Source organism: Dama dama, chromosome 23 (genome assembly GCF_033118175.1).
Source record: "Dama dama isolate Ldn47 chromosome 23, ASM3311817v1, whole genome shotgun sequence".
Classification (NCBI taxonomy): domain Eukaryota; kingdom Metazoa; phylum Chordata; class Mammalia; order Artiodactyla; family Cervidae; genus Dama; species Dama dama.
This window is the reverse complement of record NC_083703.1, coordinates 12,299,343-12,319,428: the sequence shown is the minus strand read 5'-3', so window position 1 is coordinate 12,319,428 and position 20,086 is coordinate 12,299,343. Positions and strand designations below refer to the sequence as shown.

Genomic DNA, 20,086 nt, shown 5'->3' with positions numbered 1-20,086 from the left:
TCAGCAACCTAAAATGGACTGGAAGGGGTGAATTTAACTCAGATGACCATTCTGTCTACTACTGTGGGCAAGAATCCCTTACAAGAAATGGTGTAGCCATCACAGTCAACAAGAGAGTCTGAAATGCAGTACTTGGATGCAGTCTCAAAAAAGACAGAAGGATCTCTGTTCGTTTCCAAGGCAAACCATTCAATATCACGGTAATCCAATTCTATGCCCGAACTGGAATGCTGAAGAAGCTGAAGTTGAATGTTTCTATGAAGACCTACAAGACCCTTTAGAACTAACACCCCAAAAAGATGTCCTTTTCATTATAGGGGATTGTAATGCAAAAGTAGGAAGTCAAGAAACACCTAGAGTAACAGGCAAATTTGGCCTTGGAGTACAGAATGAAGCAGGGCAAAAGCTAATAGAGTTTTGCCAAGAGAACACAATAGTCACAGCAAACACCCTCTTCCAACAACACAAGAAAAGACTCTACACATGGACATCACCAGATGGCCAACACTGAAATCAGATGGGTTATATTCTTTGCAGCCAAAGATGGAGATGCTCTATACAGTCAGCAAAACAAGACCATGAACTCCTTATTGCCAAATTCAGACTTAAATTGAAGAAAGTAAGGAAAGCCACTAGACCATTCAGGTATGACCTAAATCAAATCCCTGATGATTATACAGTGGAAGTGAGAAATAGATTTAAGGGAATAGATCTGATAGACAGAGTGCCTGATGAACTATAGATGGGGGTTCGTGACACTGTACAGTGTCAGGGAATGTTTGACGGGAGGATTCCTACGTGCTGTCTCTCATGAGTCCTTTGTCCCTCTTCAAGCGGAATAGCACGCTGCTCCCAGGGACTGAGGTCATTGTGTGAGGCAGGCTTGGGTCTCCTTTAGTAAACATTCTCTTTAGGACAAAACTGCTTAGTCTCCTTCCCCTTTCTTGAGATAGGGTTGTCTCCTGACCTTGTGACTAACATTACCCCTTGTTCCCTTGGTAACAGTTGCTGTACGTTTGGTTTTCTGATCTCTATCATTCCCGAAAGAAGTTTCTTGTACCACAGCTTATATATACTCATAGAAAAATCATTAAAGCACCTTTGCTCCATCAGAGCTTAGGTCCCCGGGTCTTTTTTGTCTCTCTCTCTCTTTTTCTCTTTTACTTTCTTATCGTCAACTCCGAACCACCAGGTTCCGGTCCATTAAAGGACCCCAACAAACAGGGACGGGGATACTGTCCCTACGCCAAGGAACAGGGACACTGGTATACATGGCATATCGGGCGGAGTGATTCAGGGACCTATTGAGGTCGGTAAGTACTAAGGCATGGGTCAAACGGCTTGCCAGCCCCGTTATTTTTCTACTTTACTTCACCATTTGTTTAATTTTCAGGGACTTCTGGTTTCACGCCAATGAATAGAGGCTTGCCTTCAAACAGTAGTTGAACATAATCCTTAGTTTCCTGATAAATGCAGTTTTGATTTAGAAATTTGGCTCCGGGTCAAAGAAAATGTTAGATGAGCAGCCAAACAAGGAAAAAATATTCCACTTGATCTCTAGCCCCTATGGGCTCTTATTAAAGCTGTAATTCTGCCATTTCAAGGTACATTCTAGCCCTTCCAATATTCAGCAACAGACAGAACACTTATTACATAAATATAAATTAAATGATTAAACTTTACAAAAGGCCCAATTAAAACAATACAAAATATCTCAAAATTTTCTTACTAGCCCTGCCCCGGCTGCTCCAAATGCTTCTCCTCTGCCAACAGTCGCAACTCCAAAAGTCTCTCCTTTGTTGAAACCTAATGAAAAGTTATGCCAATTTTTAAACTAGATTAGAAGCTGCTATTTCCCGTACTGTAATCAGAGAAGAAACCAAAAAACAGCTAGAGAAATTACTTGCTTATGAGAATGCAAATCAGAAATGTCAAAGAGCTATAGCTGCAATTTGTGAGACTAGGACTATTATTGATTATTTGAAGGCTTGTCACAATCTAGGGTCAAAAACTTTGAAAATGCAAATACTAGTTAAAACAATGGCTACTACCTTTTAAAAAGGGAAATGAAGGATGCTTTACATGTGGAGATAAAAACCGTTTAAAACGGGACTGCCCTAAGAAGGCTAATAAAAAAAACCTCCAAAAATTTGCCCTTCCTGCCATAGAGGAATGCACTGGGCCAAAGACAGTAAATTTAAATTTGATACTGAAGGAAAACCTATTCCAGGAAACTCCAAACAGGGGACCTCCCAGGTCCCCTACAACAAAAACCAGGGGCGAATTCTATCTTTTCCCTCAAACCCTCAACGTCCAGCAGTGCTGCCATTAATATACCAGCCCTAAATGATTTTTTCCTTTACCCTTAAGCAGTCCCTTCTAGAATACCTACTGGACTTTTTGGACCCCTGCCCCCACAAACCTTCAGTCTTTTACTTGGTTGATCTAATTTGGCTTCTAAAGGAATTACTGTTCACCCTGGAATAATTGATTCAAATTATAAAAGAGAAATTCAAATTATGATGTCAGCTCAGATTCTATGGCGATTCAAAAGGGGGGACAAAATTGCTCAATTACTTCTTTTGCCTTACGTTTCTATTAACTCCTCTCATAATGTATGGACAGGCAGATTTGGCAATACAGATCAAAAACAATCCTTATGGACATCATTGGTATTTAAACATGTCCGAGCAAATATAAATATCAAAATTAATGGTAAAAGATTTTCTGGTCTCCTCGGCACTGGATCTAATATTATTATTATTTCCAAACACTTGTGGCCCCAATCCTGACCTATACAAAAGGTCTCTTGCCAAACTGCAGGAATTTCTCAAACCAAAGTACAAGAAATTTATCAAAATATTCAAATCTACCCATATGATAGAGCAAAAGGCCAACCTACAACATTAAGACCTTATGTGATAGGTGCACCCTTAATGTAATAGGAAGGAACTTACTTATGCAATGGCAAACTCAGATATACATTCCACATTTTTCCTAGGGGCCACTGCTCATTTAACAAACAAAACAATTATTAAAATAACTGAGAAAAATTATGAGCCTATTTAGACAAAGCAATGGCCCCTTACGAAAGGAAAATTACAAAGCTACTAAAGAACTTATAAACACACAATTAAAATTGAACCATATTGAGGAATCTTGCTCTTTTTGGAACTCTCCTATTTTTGTTATAAAAAGGAAATATAACAAATGGTGTCTCTTAACAGAGTTTAGAAAAGTTAATTCTTTTATTAAACCTATGGGTGCATTGCAACCAGAGATCCCATCACCTACTACTATTCCTCAAAATTGGCACATTATTATTACTGATTCACAAGATTGCTTTTTTAATATACCTTTACACCCTTTAGACCAGGAGAGATTCACTTTCTCTCTCCCTTATCCTAATCATATCGGGCCTCATAAAAGATTTCAGTAGACTTTGTTACCTCAAGGTATGCTTAAAAGTCCTGCTACTGCTGCTGCTAAGGCACTTCAGTCGTGTCCTACTCTATGCGACCCCATAGATGTCAGCCCACCAGGCTCCCCCATCCCTGGGATTCTCCAGACAAGAGTACAGGTGTGGGTTGCCATTGCCTTCTCCGATACAGCCTTGACATACTCATTTTCCTATTTGGATCCAGCCTGTCCAGTTCTAACTGTTGCATCCTGACCAGCATACAGGTTTCTCAAGAGGCAGTTCAGGTGGTCTGGTATTCCCATCTCTTTCAGAATGTTCCACAGATTATTGGGATCCACACAGTAAAGGCTCTGGCATAGTCAATAAAGCAGAAATAGATTTTTTTTCCTGGCACTCTCTGGTTTCTTCAATGATCCAGCTGATGTTGACAATTTGATCTCTGATTTCTCTGCCTTTTCTAAAACCAGCTTGAACATCTGGAAGTTCACGGTTCACGTATTGCTGAAGCCTGGCTTGGAGAATTTTGCGCATTACTTTACTAGCATGTGAGATGAGTGCAATTGTGTGGTGGTTTGTGCATTCTTTGGCATTGCCTTTCTTAGGGATTGGAATGAAAACTGACCTTTTCCATTCCTGTGGCCACTCCTGAGTTTTCCAAATTTGCTGGCATATTGAGTGCAGCACTTTCACAGCATCATCTTTCAGGATTTGAAATAGCTCAACTGCAATTCCATCACCTCCACTAGCTTTATTCACAGTGATGCTTCCTTAAGGCCCACTTGACTTCACATTCCAGAATGTCTGGCTCTAGGTGAGTGATCACACCATCATGATTATCTGGGTCATAAAGGTCTTTTTTGTACAGTTCTTCTGTGTATTCTTGCCACCTCTTCTGAATATCTTCTGCTTCTGTTAGGTCCATACCATTTGTGTCCTTTATGGAGCCCATCTTTGCAGGAAATGTTCCCCTGGTATCTCTAATTTTCTTGTAGAGATCTCTAGTCGTTCCCATTCTATTGTTTTCCACTATTTCTTTGCATTGTTCGGTGAGGAAGCCTTTTTTATTCTACATTTTGGCTATAGTGAATAGTGTTGCAGTCAAGCGTAGAGTCCAAATCTCTGTTTAAGGCCATTTTCAGTTCTTTGCAGTATATACTTAGGAGTGGAATTAGTGGGTTGTATGATAATATACTGGTTAGCTTTTTGAAGAAGCATCAAACTATTTTTCACAGAGGCTACACCATACTATATCCTACCAGAAATGTGTAAGTTTTCCAATTTCCCCACATTTTACCCATGATTATCTTTTTAATGTTTGTATTGGTTATTTGTGTATCTTCTTTGGGGCTCCCCAGGTGCCGCAGAGGTAGAGAATCTGCTTGCCAGTGCAGGAGATGCAAGTGACTTGGTTTTGATCACGGTGTTGGACAGATGCACTGGAGAACGAAACGGTAACCCACTTCAGTATTATTGTCTGAAAATTTCATGAACAGAAGAGCTTGGTGGCTAGGGGTCACAAGGAATCAGACAGCTGAGTGACTGGGGTTACACGCATATCCTCTATGGAGAACTGTCTATTCAAGTCCTTTGCCCTCTTTTTGGCTGTGCCCCAAGGCTCGCAGAATCTTACTTCCCTGACCAATGCTTGAACTTGGGCCCAGGCCCCTGGCAGTGAAAGACCACTGGACTACCAGGGAATTCCCACCTTTGTTCATGTTTAGTGAAGTTGTTTGTCCCTTTGTTGTTGATTTCTATTGTTGATGAGTAGATGTCATAGATATCAAACCCTTATCAAGTTATATAATTTGCAAGTGTTTTCTCTCACTATGGAGATTATCTCTTTACTTTCTTGATAATGCCCTTTAATATACAAAGATTTTAATTATGATGAAATTCAACTTATTTAATTTTATTTATTTTTTTTACTTGTGTTTTTGGTGTTATATCTAAGCTTCCATCAACAAGTAAGGTTGTGTGCATTTACTTTGTTTCCTTCAAGAGTTTTATGGTTTTAGCTGCAATATTTAGGTGGTTGCAAGTTTTAATCATTGTTGTATATGACGTGAAGTAGGGGTCCAACTTCATTCTTGTACATGTCGAAATCCAGTCATCCAAGTGCCATTTGTTGAAGAGACTGCTCTTTCCCAGTTGATTGGATTTGGCATCCTTGTCAAAAATCAGTGGGTTGTAGATATATGGATCTATTTCTAGAGGCTCAGTTCTACTCCATTGGTCTATATGTCCGTCCATATACTAACTAGTAGCACTCTGTTTTAAATAGTGTAGCTTTGTTACGTGTTTTGAAATCTGGAAATCTCAGTTGTCCATTTCTTTTTTCTGTTTAAGGTTATTTTGGAATATCCAGGGCTTCTTTAATTCCATATGTATCTGAATGTTTACCTATACATTTCTGAAAAAAAGCTGTTGAAATTTTGGTAGAGATTGTGATTAATGTGTAGATCACCTTAGGCGAGGTTGTCATTTTTGACAATATTAAGTCTTCCTCCCCATGGACGGTGAAAGTCTTTCCATTAATTTAAGTCTTCTTTAGATTCTTTCACCAATGCTTTGTAGTTTTCCATGTACCAGTCTTTCACTTCTTTGGTTAATGGTGTTCCTAAGTACTTCATTAATTTAAACACTAAAGGAAATCACGTTCTTCATTTCTTTTTGGGATTGTTCATTGCACATGGATAGAAACAACTGCAAACTGTGTGTTGATCTTATCTAGCAGCTTTACTGAATTTGTTTACTAACTTGAGTAGCTTCCTTTGGATTCACTGGAGTTTTCATACATATGATCATAGAATCTGTAAAAAGATATAGTTAAAATTCTTGCTTTCCAGTTTGAATTTCTTTAATTTCAATGTCCTATCTAATTACTCTGATTCGCACTTCTAGTACATCTTTGAATATCACTGATGAAAGTGGGCATCTTTATCTTGTTCCTGATCTTAGAGGGGAAGATTTCTTTTTCTCATCATTGAGTATAATGTTAGCTGTGCAGTTTTCATAATTGCCTTTATAATTTTGAGGAACTTTCCTTCCATTCCTTGTTTTTGAGAGTTTCTAATCATGAAAAGACATTGAGTTTTGTCAAGTGCCTTTTATGTACCTTTTGAGAGATTCATATGGTTTTTTATCCTTTGTTCTGAAAGTGCTATATTACATTGATTGATACTCCCATGTTGAACCACTCTTCCATTCCTGGGTAAATCCCACATGGTCATGATGTATGCTCCTTTTAATATGCTTATTGAATTGTGTTTGCTCGAATTTTGTTGAGGATGTTTGTATCCATATTTATAAGAAGTATTATCTGTAGCTTCCTTGTGATATCTTAGTCTGAATTGATATCAGTGTAACAGGGCCTCATCAAAAGAGTTAGGAAGTGTTCCCTTCCTTTCAGTTTCTTTCAAATAGTCTTTGTTTTCTGTTATCAGTATAGGACTCCTAGCCTCTTTTTGTTAGTCTCATAGGGAGTATCTATTTCATTCCTCTTATCTTTCAATCTATTTAAGTCTTTGGCTCTAAAGGGAATCTCTTGTAAATAGCATATAGTTGAATCATGCTGTTTTATCCATTCAGACAACATCTGCCTTTTGATTGGAAAGTTTAATCTGTTTAGATTTAAAATAATTGCTGACAAGGAAGGACTTCCTTCTATGTTTGGGTTTTTATATTATGTATATATTATAGCTTATTATCCTTCATTTCATCCACTGATGCCTTTTTTGGGGGCAAACCCAGGCCGCAGCAGTGAAAGCACCAAGGAGTCCTAACCACTGGACAACCAGGGAACTCCTGATTTATGCTTTCTCCAATGTGTAGTTTATTTTTCTAGTGAACTGTTTTGATTGGTCATTTTGCTGCCAGTGATGCCCAAGTCCGCCTGAGCAGGGGAATCACATGTATAAATTTTTAGACACATGGATTCTGCAACTTCTCTACAAACTGTAGGTCACAGTCTGCAGAGCTATGTTCCAGGATTGCACGAATCTAAAGTTCTAAGATTCTCCTAAGTCATTCTGATAAACTGCTTAACCAAAGTCCTTCTTGGGGACTAGAAAATCTGCAATTGTTTTCACTAGTGTTCTATATACACGTCTTCCCTTACAATGCCTATTGAGCATTAAAATAAAGGTCATTTAGAGAGCCAACACAGCAACTAGTCGAAGTCAAATAATCCCTCTAGCCGATAATATACTTCACTCCCCCCATCCTCTGAAAAATTTATAGCAACAATCCAGAAACCTGAAAGAGGGAATAGAGCTAAAAATGTTATATGTAGCTTCTATCCTGTTAACCTTTCTGATTTCAAGGTTCACCTGTGGTACTTTTATCTTAAACGCCTGTAAACCAAGATTGTTGCTTTAAGAAAGTATTGGTTCTAATCAAATTTTTTTCTGTAATCAAAACAAAATACTCTGTGTGTGTGTGTGTGTGTGTGTGTTGATTTGGGGCCCTGAATTTAACTGATAACACCAGCAGTTTGAGAAAAAGTGAAATACAGACACACACAGCTGTTTTAATAAGAGGAAAATTTGGTTATTTTAATGTGGCCTTGCACGAACAAGGTCTTAGTTATATTCTTGCTCTTTGGGAACCAGTAGCTCCACTTCCATAGTTGACTTTGCTAGTCTTCAAACCAAACTTAGTTTTGCTCTTCTACTAAAAGTTTCTAGAGGCAGTTATCAGTCATTTGTTTTGAAGAAGTTAGCAGTGAAGTAAAACAGAAACCTAGAGATTGTTGTCAATATTTTAAGACTGAAAGTTGTGCTTGTTGGGGAGTTAAAGTATTGAATCCAGTCTTTTAAAAATGCTGTGTATATATTCCCATTTTTGTTGGTCCAACCAAGAAACAGCATAAGGTGTTATTCAAAATGGACTACATGTTACTTTTTTTTTTTTTTCATAATTAGTAGCCACCTTTGTGGGGCTTCCCCGGTGGCTCAGTGGTAGAGAATCCACCTGCAATGCAGGAGATGCAGGTTTGATCCCTGGGTGGGGAATATACCCTAGAGGGAGGGCATGGAGACCTACCCCACTAATTGTGCCTGGAGATTCCCATGGACAGAGGAGCCTAGTGGGCTAGGGTCCATAGGGTCACAAACAGTCGGACATGACTGAATCGACTGAGCGCGCGCGTGCGCGCGCACACACACACACACACACACACACACACACACACACACAACCTCTCTTCTAGGACACACATCTCTAGCAGAGGAGAACCACAGAAATCTTTTTGAAGGCTTTCATTCTTTTTGTTAACCACAATATATATTAAACCAGCTTTGACATACAGGAGATATTTAGGATTGTGTTTATGGCTAACTGGACTCATAAGTGGGTGAGAAGATACCTAGCCATGGGCACTTTCATACCGCTTACTTCCATTCATGCCCCTTTGAAGATCAGAGTGGAATTAGCTCTTTGCAATGCTTTAGTATATCTTTGTGGTTTTGAAAGTCCAGTCGGTGGATTCATGTTTGTCTCGCTGCATAAGAACCAATCAGTATAGTTTGGTAACAGCACAGATTCCCAACTTTTCTGTCCATGCCTCCCGCCTCCCCATCTTCTGTTCAGTTGGTCTGGGTTAGTTCCTAGAAATTAAAGTTCTCCAGCAGACAGGTATGGGAAATATTCTGCAAGAGGCCTCTGAAGAGGTGTTCGAGACAAGAATGTAATGAATTGCTGGAATTTCAGTATGGAAGCTACCACCACAAGTTCCATGACTTTTCCCTCCAAATTTACAGGTGTGACTGTGTACGAAACAAAATGTGGGCCACAGCCTTTGGAGTCATTTCTGCTGCCTTGGCAGTGGTGAGTTGCTTTGGCCTGATGTTGTACATTGGAGTGCCATTTGTGATCATAGTTGCAAATTCAGCATTTCTTAGTCTAGGTGAGTAAAACAAAGCATGAGGCTGCACACTGTGTATGTGGGGGTGTGGGGTGGGTAAAGGAAGGGTATTGTGTTAGATTAGGCAAAATAGTTATATATAGGTGACTCTACAGATCCAAAATGAGGAATCAGGAGAAAAAGAAAATCAGATGGAATTATGTGCCTTTCAGTTCAGTCGCTCAGTTATGTCCAACTCTTTGTGACCCCATGGACTGCAGCACGCCAGGCCTCCCTGTCCATCACCAACTCCCGGAATTTACCCAAACTCATGTCCATTCAGTCGGTGATGGCATCCAACCATCTCATCCTCTGTCTTATGTGCCTTTAAGAGTTGCAAAAATCTAGTACCCCAAATGGAAAACACAGACCAGGGACATGAACAAGTAGTTCACACACACACACCCCCTCACGCACAAACACACACACAGAGTCCAAAACACTAGTCATTGAAAATATAAGAAAGAAATATTTGATCTTTCCATTAATCAAGGGATGCAAATTAAACCAAAAGTGAGACACCTTTTCTTTTTATTAGATTAATGAATATTATAGCAAGACTGAAGGTTTGGGGAAGGTTGTATGCAAATAAACACACATTCTGCTGAGGGAAATTTGTAAATTGGTACACGTTTAAAATATAACTTTGCAACAAATCAAAAGACTTAAAAATTTAAAATGGAATCTGACCTGCCAACTCTACTTCTGGGAATTCGTCCTAATTATTGGACGGGTGCTCACAAAAGAGAATAAGGATGTTCATTTCAGTGTGATTTAGAATAGGAAAAAACAAGAACAGGCTAATTGTATGATAGCTTATGGTGAATGATGTTAGATTTGTGATCTCCAAAGAATATTTAGCTTCTTCTCTACCAGGGACCAGGCTTGATCACTCAAGAGCTTTTGTGTGGCAGAGCTTTGTTAAAGTATAAAAAGGGACAGAGAAAGCTTCTGACATAGACATCAGAAGGGGAGGCAGAGTGCCCCCCTAGCTAGTCTTATCAAGGCCTTATATACTTTTATCAGACCCACTCCCACAACATACATCTTAAATGAACAAGATTAGAATGAACAATAGAAAGATCTTACCAGACCCACTCCCATAATATACATCTTAAGATGACAAGATTAGTGAGAAGGTTCTTGTTAGGGAGAAACATATCCTCAAGCAAGATGCATTGTTATATTCACTAAGACAAAGCAATGTGGAAAAGACCGTTTGTTATTTTCTTCTTGGGAGCCTCATATCCCTTTCTCCTTCTTGAGGGCTCTGAACTCCTTTCTCCTCCTCGGGGACCCTGGTTGTCTTAACAACCTACCTAGGAATTGACTCTCTCATTCCCCCCATTTCTTTTAGGAGGAACATGTTTCCAAGGGAAAGGGCCACCGTTTTCATTCCATAACTACGTCCTGCTGTTGAGGGGCATTGTCCCTAAGTTGTTGAGGCAATATATTCTCCTAACCGTCATATTGAGGGTCTCTGCTCCAGCGGCCCCGAGTAATAGTTGGAGGAGGCTGCGGCACTTGCAGGAGCGTGGACAACCATTTGTAACCAAGAAGCTTACAGACGGTTAGAAACAAACCCCATTTTACAGTTACAGATGTAAGGCAAATACCCACCAAGCCAAGTTAAAACATAATCAAAATTAAAAGTCACATTATGTCCATAGTTACATCAGTCCATTTTAGGGTTGTTAGATGTCATCAGATCAAGACGAGACATCATATACAATTGCTGTCAGTGCAGGTATTTGCAGAGCTGAAGAAAGTCCTTTCCTTGAAGTGGAGAAACCCACCATGAAATGCCTTTCCCTGACGATGAGGTTGAAAAGTTGAAAGCTGAGACACATAGTTAATTCTAAGGTTTCAGGATCTATGACAATATCTGTGCATGAAAACAGTCTCATAGAGACAGTCCCTTCTTCTTAGGGGCAGTTCAAGCCCTCATTGGAGTCATGGGTAAAACTTTAAACCAACTGTCCTGGGTTTCCTGAGTTAGCTTCCATGGCTGTCGTTTAATAACGGCATTAGCCTTCTCAACTTTTCCTGAAGATTGGGGTCTCCAGGAACAGGGTATGTAATATTCTATTCCTAGAACTTTTGACACCCCTTGAGTTACAGTAACTTTAAGACAGAACATTGTTGCTCTGAACTTTAGAGTTTAAGATCCCACTTACATTGTGAGAAGTCAGTACAGTAAGGTTTCACCCATTCCTTAACCTCAGGATTTAGTGGATACTGCTTTTGATGTGAAAATAGGTGAGGGGTTTTGAGCTTGGTAACAACAGGAACAGCATTTTGTGCTCAATCCACAGTTTTTCCATCAGCCCACACTCTAGGATTTACATTTTGTTCACTTAAGAATGCTCCATATTCATGAAAACAGAGGCCTGGACCATGTTCAGTATATGCCTCCCTAGAAGGGGCGAGGGAGACTCCAGCTCGATCAGAACCTCGTGAGAAAAACAGCACGGAGCCCCAGTTGCAGCTTAAAAGATGACTGAAATAATAGCATTTGGCTCATCCTGACAGTCCCATTACAGTAGTGGATCAGGAGGAAAGCAGACAAGGGGCTTCAGCGAGCACAGAGAAAGTTGCTCCAGTGTCGAGAAGAAAATCAATCGATTGCCGCCCCCCCCCCCCGCCCCCCACCGGCCAGAGTTGTTAATCCCCAGGGTTCCACAGGTGTAATTATTATTATTATTTTTTTTCCTTTTTCTTTGCTTTACAGAGATAGTCCCAAGCTATGGGGCCCAGAACCTGAGGTGCCCAGTGTAGTTGCAGGGAGAGGAGCTTGGCAGGGCCACTGCCCCTGTAAAGGCTCCACATGAAACAGACTCTGAAGGCTAAGCATACCAACTATTGTTGCTTTTTGCTTTTTTCTTTTTTTGGTAAAGGTGAAAACCCTTCTAGATGTCCTTCAACTATCAACCCTGGTGCTCTGTGGCAACCTAGAGGGGCAAGATGGTGTGGGGTATGGGAAGGAGGTTCAAGAGGGAGGGAACACCTACCACTGATTCATGTTGATGTATGGCAGAAACCACACTATATTATAAAAACAATTATCCTCCAATAAAAAAAAAAAACAACAAACAAACAGGTACTAATACAATACAGGTCTTTCCTAAAAGTGAAGTGGCCTAAAGCAAACTTTTAAAAGTGGGGGATACCTGTATTATCAACCTGAAAAATAGTTGTCTGGTAACAAAATGAACTTTTCTTTGCACTGACTTTTTTTGTGCCTAAAAACGTGTTTTGTTAAACTTTTCACAGGACAGAAATGAAAAATATATATATTTATTTGTATACATTTTATATCTATTTGATGAAATGCAGATTTATCTTAAAAATCAGTGAACTGCTAACCTAGAGACACAAACCTAAAATGATTATTAAAATAAGTCTTCCTAAATAAGTAAACTCCTTGGAAGGAAAGGACCAACCTAGATAGCATATTAAAAAGCAGAGACATTACTTTGCCAACAAAGGGCCGTCTAGTCAAGGCTATGGTTTTTCCAGTGGTCATGTATTGATGTGAGAGTTGGACTGTGAAGAAAGCTGAGCCCCAAAGAATTGATGCTTTTGAACTGTGGCGTTGGAGAAGACTCTTGAGAGTCCCTTGGACTGCAAGGAGATCCAACCAGTCCATCCTAAAGGAGATCAGTCCTGGGTGTTCATTGGAAGGACTGATGTTGAAGCTGAAACCAATACTTTGGCCACTTCATGCAAAGAGTGACTCATTGGAAAAGACCCTGATGCTGGGAGGGATTGGGGGCAGGAGGAGAAGTGGACGACAGAGGATGAGATGGCTGGATAGCATCACCGACTCAATGGACACGAGTTTGGGCAGACTCCGGGCGTTGGTGGTTCACAGGGAGGCCCGGCGCGCTGCGATCCATGGGGCCGCAAAGACTCGGACACGACTGAGCGACTGAACTGAACTGAAATAAGTAAACAAAGTAAATGATAGCTGTTGCTGTTCGGTCGCTCAGTCATGTCCGACTCTTGGCGACCCCATGGACTGCAGCATGTCAGGCCTCCTTGTCCTTCACCAACTCCCTGAGCTTGCTCAAACTCATGTCCATCAAGTCAGTGATGCCTTCCAACCATCTCATCCTCTGTTGTCCTCTTGTCCTCCCACCTTCACTCTTTTCCAGCATCAGGGTCTTTTCCAATGAGTCAGTTCTTCGCATCAGGAGGCCAAAGTATTGAAGTTTCAGCCTCAGCATCTGTCCTCCCAATGAATATTCAGGACTGCTTTCCTTTAGGATGGACTGGTTAGGTCTCCTTGCAGTCCAAGGGACTCTCAAGAGTCTTCTCCAAAACCACAGTTCAAAAGCATTGATTCTTTGGTGCTCAATTTTCTTTATAGTCCAAGTCTCACACCCATACATGACCACTGGAAAAAGTATAGCTTTGACTAGAAGGACCTTTAACGGCAAAGTAATGTCTCTGCTTTTTAATATGCTGTCTAGGTTGGTCATAGCGTTGCTTCCAAGGAGCAAGCATCTTTTAATTTCATGGCTGCAATCACCATCTGCAGTGAGTTTGGAGCCCAAGAAAATAAAGTCTCTCATTTCCATTGTTTTCCCATTTATTTGCCATAAAGTGATGGGCCATATGTCATGCTTTAACTAGCCCCAAATTTGTCCCTGGTGCCCATCTTCTCAGGATTTAGTTAATACAAGAAGCACTTCTTAAAGGTGAATGAAATGAGTGCTTATGTGACTCAGAATTACCTGGGAGAATCTGGCTTGTTCACAGACACACATACTCACACACACACCTGCACACAAAAGGCACAGAATTTCCCTGTGTTCTAAGTGGCAGATTTTACCTTTGAGGGGATCATCCAGAAGCATAGTTCTCAGGTAAGGCTTTGGTGAACCTGGTACACATCATTTAGTTATTCTTTACAGACATAATGTTCTCCTTGTAAAAATTTCGAAGTAAATGCATAAAATAAAAAGTGGGAATAGAAGAACCCAAAGCACAGTCCTAAAACTTCCTTCTATCATGCTCCTCTTCTTAATGGAAGTGTTAAAAAGTGGGAGTTTATCCTTACAAACTGTTTTCTTTGCATTTGCAAGGAGGTCCACATATATGCAAGGGTATCTTTTTCATAAATATTATTGCACTGTGTATATATCAATCAGGTTCAATCCCTGGGTTGAGAAAATCCCCTGGAAAAGGGAAAGGCTACCCACTCCAGTATTCTGGCCAGCAGAATTCCCTGGACTGCATAGTCCATGGGATGGCAAAGAGTCAGACAGGACTGAGCGAAAAAGAAAAAAAAAAGAGAAAAAAAATCTCTGTATGTAGATTATATTTTTCACCAAATACATCAAAGGATCATAACGTGTGACTGTATATAGATTTATTTATGCTTTTGAGTTGCTTTATTTAGCCATAATGCTATTTAGAGATCTGGAGATTGTTTATTACCTAACTAATTTGCCTAGGTTCACACTCCCATTGTTTTGTTTATCCATGTGGCACATTGCATTTTGCACAGTGATTAATTTCCATTGTCTCCAAAAGACAAACGCTTGCCTCACTTTTTAGAATCCCTGTTTCATGCTGGAATAAAAGATCAAATATCACAGTGCATAAGATTATGGCCTCACATCATGTTCTCATCCTACGGAGTCCTGTTTTTATGGTATCAATACTTCCAAATCCTCATTCTCATAAAGTGAGCTACGGACTCTAAAGTCAAATGCTCCTCCACGCATCCAAGAAGTAGTTCTTGATCTTTAACTATCTGCATGATTGTACTTTAGGGCCCTTTACACAGAGAGGGAGAAAATTTTGGTTTTCCCCTACAAAATATATGTCTCCTTAGATATCAGATAAGTATCACCCTTTCCAATCAGATGTACAATTGCTTACTGGGTATGGTGTTTCAGTTCTGTAAGATGAAGAGTTCTGGAGAAGGTGGTGGTGGTAATGGCTATATGACATTATGAATGTTTTGAATACATTCAATAGTATGTGTGCTCAGTCACTCAGTCGTGTCCGACTCTTTCCGATCCATGGACAGAATCTGCCAGGCTCCTCTGTCCATGAAATTTTCCACGCAAGAAAACTGGGGTGGGTTGCCATTTCCTTCTCCAGGGAATCTTCCTGACCACCCAGGTATTGAACCCACATCTCAATTAACCACAAATGAAAAAAAAACGAAAACAAAACCAGATTTACAGAATTAATAAATATCTATTGTGGAGTTTTAAAAGGAAACATAAATACAAAATGTATGTGACTGCTCTAGGCCCTGAAAATAGAGGCAAAATAAATGTCCCATGGCTTATAGATCTGTACCAGGTACAGATGTACATGTACCATATACATAGATGTACCATGTCTTCTAGATCTGTTCTAGACACTTCTGGTAATCTACAAATGTTAGATTTATTCTCCACATTCTTTACAATGTGCTCCTGATTATAAAGAAATAGCACAAATAAAATACACCCAACTTAATGTCAAAGTACTTGATTAAGTACACAAGAATTTCCTTAAAACATTCACATCTCCATGTGAGCAATTAGATAGGATTATATTTCTTCTGAGATGCAAAAAGCAAAAGAGAAAAGAAAAGATATTCTCATTTGAATGCAGAGTTCCAAAGAATAACCAGGAGAGATAAGAAAGCCTTCCTTGATCCTTGCAAGTGATCAATGCAAAGAAATAGAAGAAAACAAAAACAAAAAAAAAGAAATAGAGGAAAACAACAGAATGGGAAAGACTAGAGATTTCTTCAACAAAATTAGAGATACCAAAGGAACATTTCATGCAAAAATGGGCTCAATAAAGGACAGAAATGGTATGGACCTAACAGAAGCAGAAGATATTCAGAAGGGGTGGCAAGAATACACAGAAGAATTATACAAAAAAGATCTTCATGATCCAGATAATCATGATGGTGTGATCACTCACCTAGAGCCAGACATCCTGGAATGTGAAGTCAAGTGGGAAAGCATCACTATGAACAAAGCTAGTGGATGTGGTGGAATTCCAGTTGAGCTATTTTAAATCCTGAAAGATGATCCTGTGAAAGTGCTGCACTCAATATGCCAGCAAATTTGGAAAACTCAGCAGTGGCCACAGGACTGGAAAAGGTCAGTTTTCATTCCAATCCCTAAGAAAGGCAATGCCAAGGATGCCCAAACTACCGCACAATTGCACTCATCTCACATGCTAGTAAAGTAATGCTCAAAATTCCCCAGGCCAGGCTTCAGCAATACCTGAACCGTGAACTTCCAGATGTTCAAGCTGGTTTTAGAAAAGGCAGAGGAACCAGAGATCAAATTGTCAATATCCGCTGGATCATCGAAAAAGCAAGAGAGTTCCAGAAAACCATCTATTTCTATTTTATTGACTACGTCAATGCCTTTGACTGTGTGGATCACAATAAACTGTGGAAAATTTTGACAGAGATGGAATGAAAGACCACCTGACCTGCCTCTTGAGAAAACTGTATGCAGGTCAGGAAGCAACAGTTAGAACTGGACAGGGAAAAACAGACTGGTTCCAAATAGGAAAAGGACTACGTCAAGGCTGTATATTGTCACCCTGCTTATTTAATTTATATGCAGAGTACATCATGAGAAATGCTGGGCTGGAAGAAGCACAAGCTGGACTCAAGATTGCCGGGAGAAATATCAATAACCTCAGATATGCAGATGACACCACCCTTATGGCAGAAAGTAAAGAAGAACTAAAAAGCCTCTTGATGAAAGTGAAAGAAGAGAGTGAAAAATTTGGCTTAAAGCTTAACATTCAGAAAACTAAGATCATGGCATCTGGTCCCAACACTTCATGGGAAATAGATGGGGAGACAGTGGAAACAGTGTCAGACTTTATTTTGGGGGGCTCCAAATTCACTGCAGATAGTGACTGCAGCCATGAAATTAAAAGACGCTCACTCCTTGGAAGGAAATTTATGACCAACCTAGAGAGCATATATAAAAGCAGAGACATTACTTTGCCAACAAAAGTCCATCTCAGTCAAGGCTATGGGTTCTCCAGTGGTCATGTATGGATGTGAGAGTTGGACTGTGAAGAAAGCTGAGCGCTGAAACATTGATGCTTTTGAACTGTGGTGTTGGAGAAGACTTTTGAGAGTCTCTTGGACTGCAAGGAGATGCAACCAGTCCATCCTAAAGGAGATCAGTCCTGGGTGTTCATTGGAAGGACTGATGCTGAAGCTGAAACTCCAATACTTTGGCTACCTCATGCGAAGAGTTGACTCGTTGGAAAAGACCCTGATGTTGGGAGGGGTTGGGGGCAGGAGGAGAAGGGGACGACAGAGGATGAGATGGCTGGATGGGCACCGACTCGATGGGCATGAGTTTGAGTAACCTCCGGGAGTTTGTGATGGACAGGGAGGAGTGGCGTGCTGAGATTCATGGGGTTGCAAAGAGTCGGACACGACTGAGCGATTGAACTGACTGACTGACTGACATTTCTTCTGACAAAGAATTTTAACCAGAAACTGGTAATAGTGACTGTCCTGCCCAGAACCGAACTAGGAGGATAGGGCACAGAATTTTGGATCCTGAATTTCCCGATGGTACAAATACAGGAAAATCATTCACTTACTGGACCAAGGCCTGTTCAGCCACCTCCTAAACAGGTGTGTAAACTATTCTCCTTTCCCCTAGTCTGGCTCACGTCTCCTGTCACCTTCATGACCACCATCCTCCCTCTCAATCCCACCATCCACTATCCACATGGAGGCCACAAACATGCCACCACTAGTCCCCCATTCTTAAAAATCTCCCCTGGTGTCACCTTCAGCCTGCTCACTAAGTTCCAGCCACACTGGCCTTTGGGAATGACCAGGTCCCTGGGCATCCCACCCACTTTCAAGACTCACGGCCTTTGCACATGCAGTTTCCTCCAACAAGAATGCCCTCTGCCCATAATTACTTCCTCGCTAAAACATGCTCTTTCAGGCTCCAGCTGAAATGTCTCTTCCTCAGAGAGAAGTTCCCGGATTTCTCAATCTACTGATATTTTCAGGACATGATTCTCTCTCCAAGTGTGGTGTTTTCCTTCACGGCACGTACTCTGACCAGCTTTACCTGCCTTTAACATCTGCCTTCTGCATGACACTGCTGGGGGCCACAGGGGCAAACCTCTTGATTCTGTTGTTTACAACAGAAACACCAGAGCCCTTTATCAGCTCATAACTGCTGAGTGCATATCTGTTGCAGGAACAAATGAAGGACTTGGGAACCTGAGTGCAGGACTTTCCATTTCCCTTACATTTACTGCAGACCTCTTGCACATCAGTTCCTCGTTCATCAGCATCTATCCTTAAACAGTCACTGCAGAGTGTTCCTACTGTTCTGTGTCCTCCACACACCCTAACACCACGCTACTGATTTCTACGCCCAAGTAACTGATGAAAACACTACCCAACAAGGCCAGGGACGAAATCTCAAGTTGCAGACTTACTTCTCTGCAGGATGAGCTCTCAATAACTCATTTTTCCTCCAGCAGTCAGTAGTCTTGCGTCTTATTCTTCACTCAATCACAGGTCCTCTGAAGTCTGTCATTCAGCTCAAATTCTCCTCTGTGCCCACTCCCATGCTTGGCTCTGAACAGTCCGCAACTCCAGAACCCTCTAACCTACCAAGCTGTAGTGTTCTGCAGCACGAGTTCCCAGCCCACTTCACTCAAGCGTTCGGAAGTCACTGCTACTCCTGCTAAATTTGCAAACTGCCTGTCCCTTTAAACCCACTAAGGCCTCACCTGATGAAAACAAGCAGCGGAAACAAGTCACTTCACTTGTCAGGTCTGTTACTTGCTCCTGGGTCATCTCTTTTGGATCCACCCTAATTCCGTTCAAGTCGTACAGGTCAATCAAGAAGTATTTATCCAACGCCTACCATGTTCCAAGCACTATTTGGTCCCTGGAAACATAACAATCATGAACACAAATTCACTCACACTGCCCCCTCCTCCCTTGGGCCCCGAAGGAGGGAAGGGCTGACACAGCTGCCGGGGGGCACAGCCAGAGGCTATGGGCACCACCCACGGGCTGGGCGGTAGGCCTAGGGAGGCCAGAGAGGGGAGAGAGCTCCAGGCAGAGGAGCGTCCTGTGTGAAGGTGGCCCGAGACGGACCCTCGGCACAAGCCCCGGGACTCAGCACAGGATTTTAGGCTGGACAGTGACAACTGAATCAGGGGCTGAGGCTGAAGGGGCTTTCCAGGCCCAGTACCAGCCTCAAACACCCAGCCCTTCGGGGCGGTCCGTCCCATCCCCTCTCACCTCCTTTGCCAGGCCCTGGAGCCCGATGGTCTGGCAGACCGGGGCCAGCTCCTGCTCTGTGAGGTGGCCGCTGCTGCCCACACCCAGCTCTTCCCAGAGGCCCCGGACCCGGCTCTCGAGGGTGTCGGAGGAGAGGCTGCCGGGCTTCCGGGGGCTCCCAAAGGCCGCGGAACCCCAGGCTGGTAGCTGGTCTGAAGCAGGGGAAACACACCAAGGCGGTACTTCACTCTGAAATCAGATGGACTGACAGATGGGCAGACAGACACATGGGAGAGTCAAGCTTCCGATGGTGGCTACACGGGGCTCACCGTGCAATTCTTCCAACTTAATTCTATGCAAAATTTCACAATAAAGGGGGGACTCTGCTGCACGTGGGGAAGGCATTTTCTGAAGGGAGCCTACAGAAGCTGTAGCACTAGGAGCATACCTACAAGCTTTGTACTTAGAATAACAAGTCCAGGTTTAAAAAATTAACGTCCAG

General features: G+C 41.5%; 1 protein-coding gene across 1 annotated transcript in view; it reads right to left on the bottom strand.

Moving 5' to 3' along the window:
* LOC133044573 (ankyrin repeat domain-containing protein 26-like) overlaps positions 1-20,086 on the bottom strand; it is a 112,576-nt gene that overhangs the window by 13,667 nt on the left and 78,823 nt on the right. The window contains exons 29-30 of the mRNA XM_061125987.1: positions 19,606-19,796; positions 19,086-19,246 (exon numbers count right to left, since the gene is read on the bottom strand). Coding sequence (XP_060981970.1) covers positions 19,208-19,246; positions 19,606-19,796 — 230 coding nt within the window. The 3' untranslated portion in view covers positions 19,086-19,207. The remainder of the gene's footprint in view (positions 1-19,085; positions 19,247-19,605; positions 19,797-20,086) is intronic.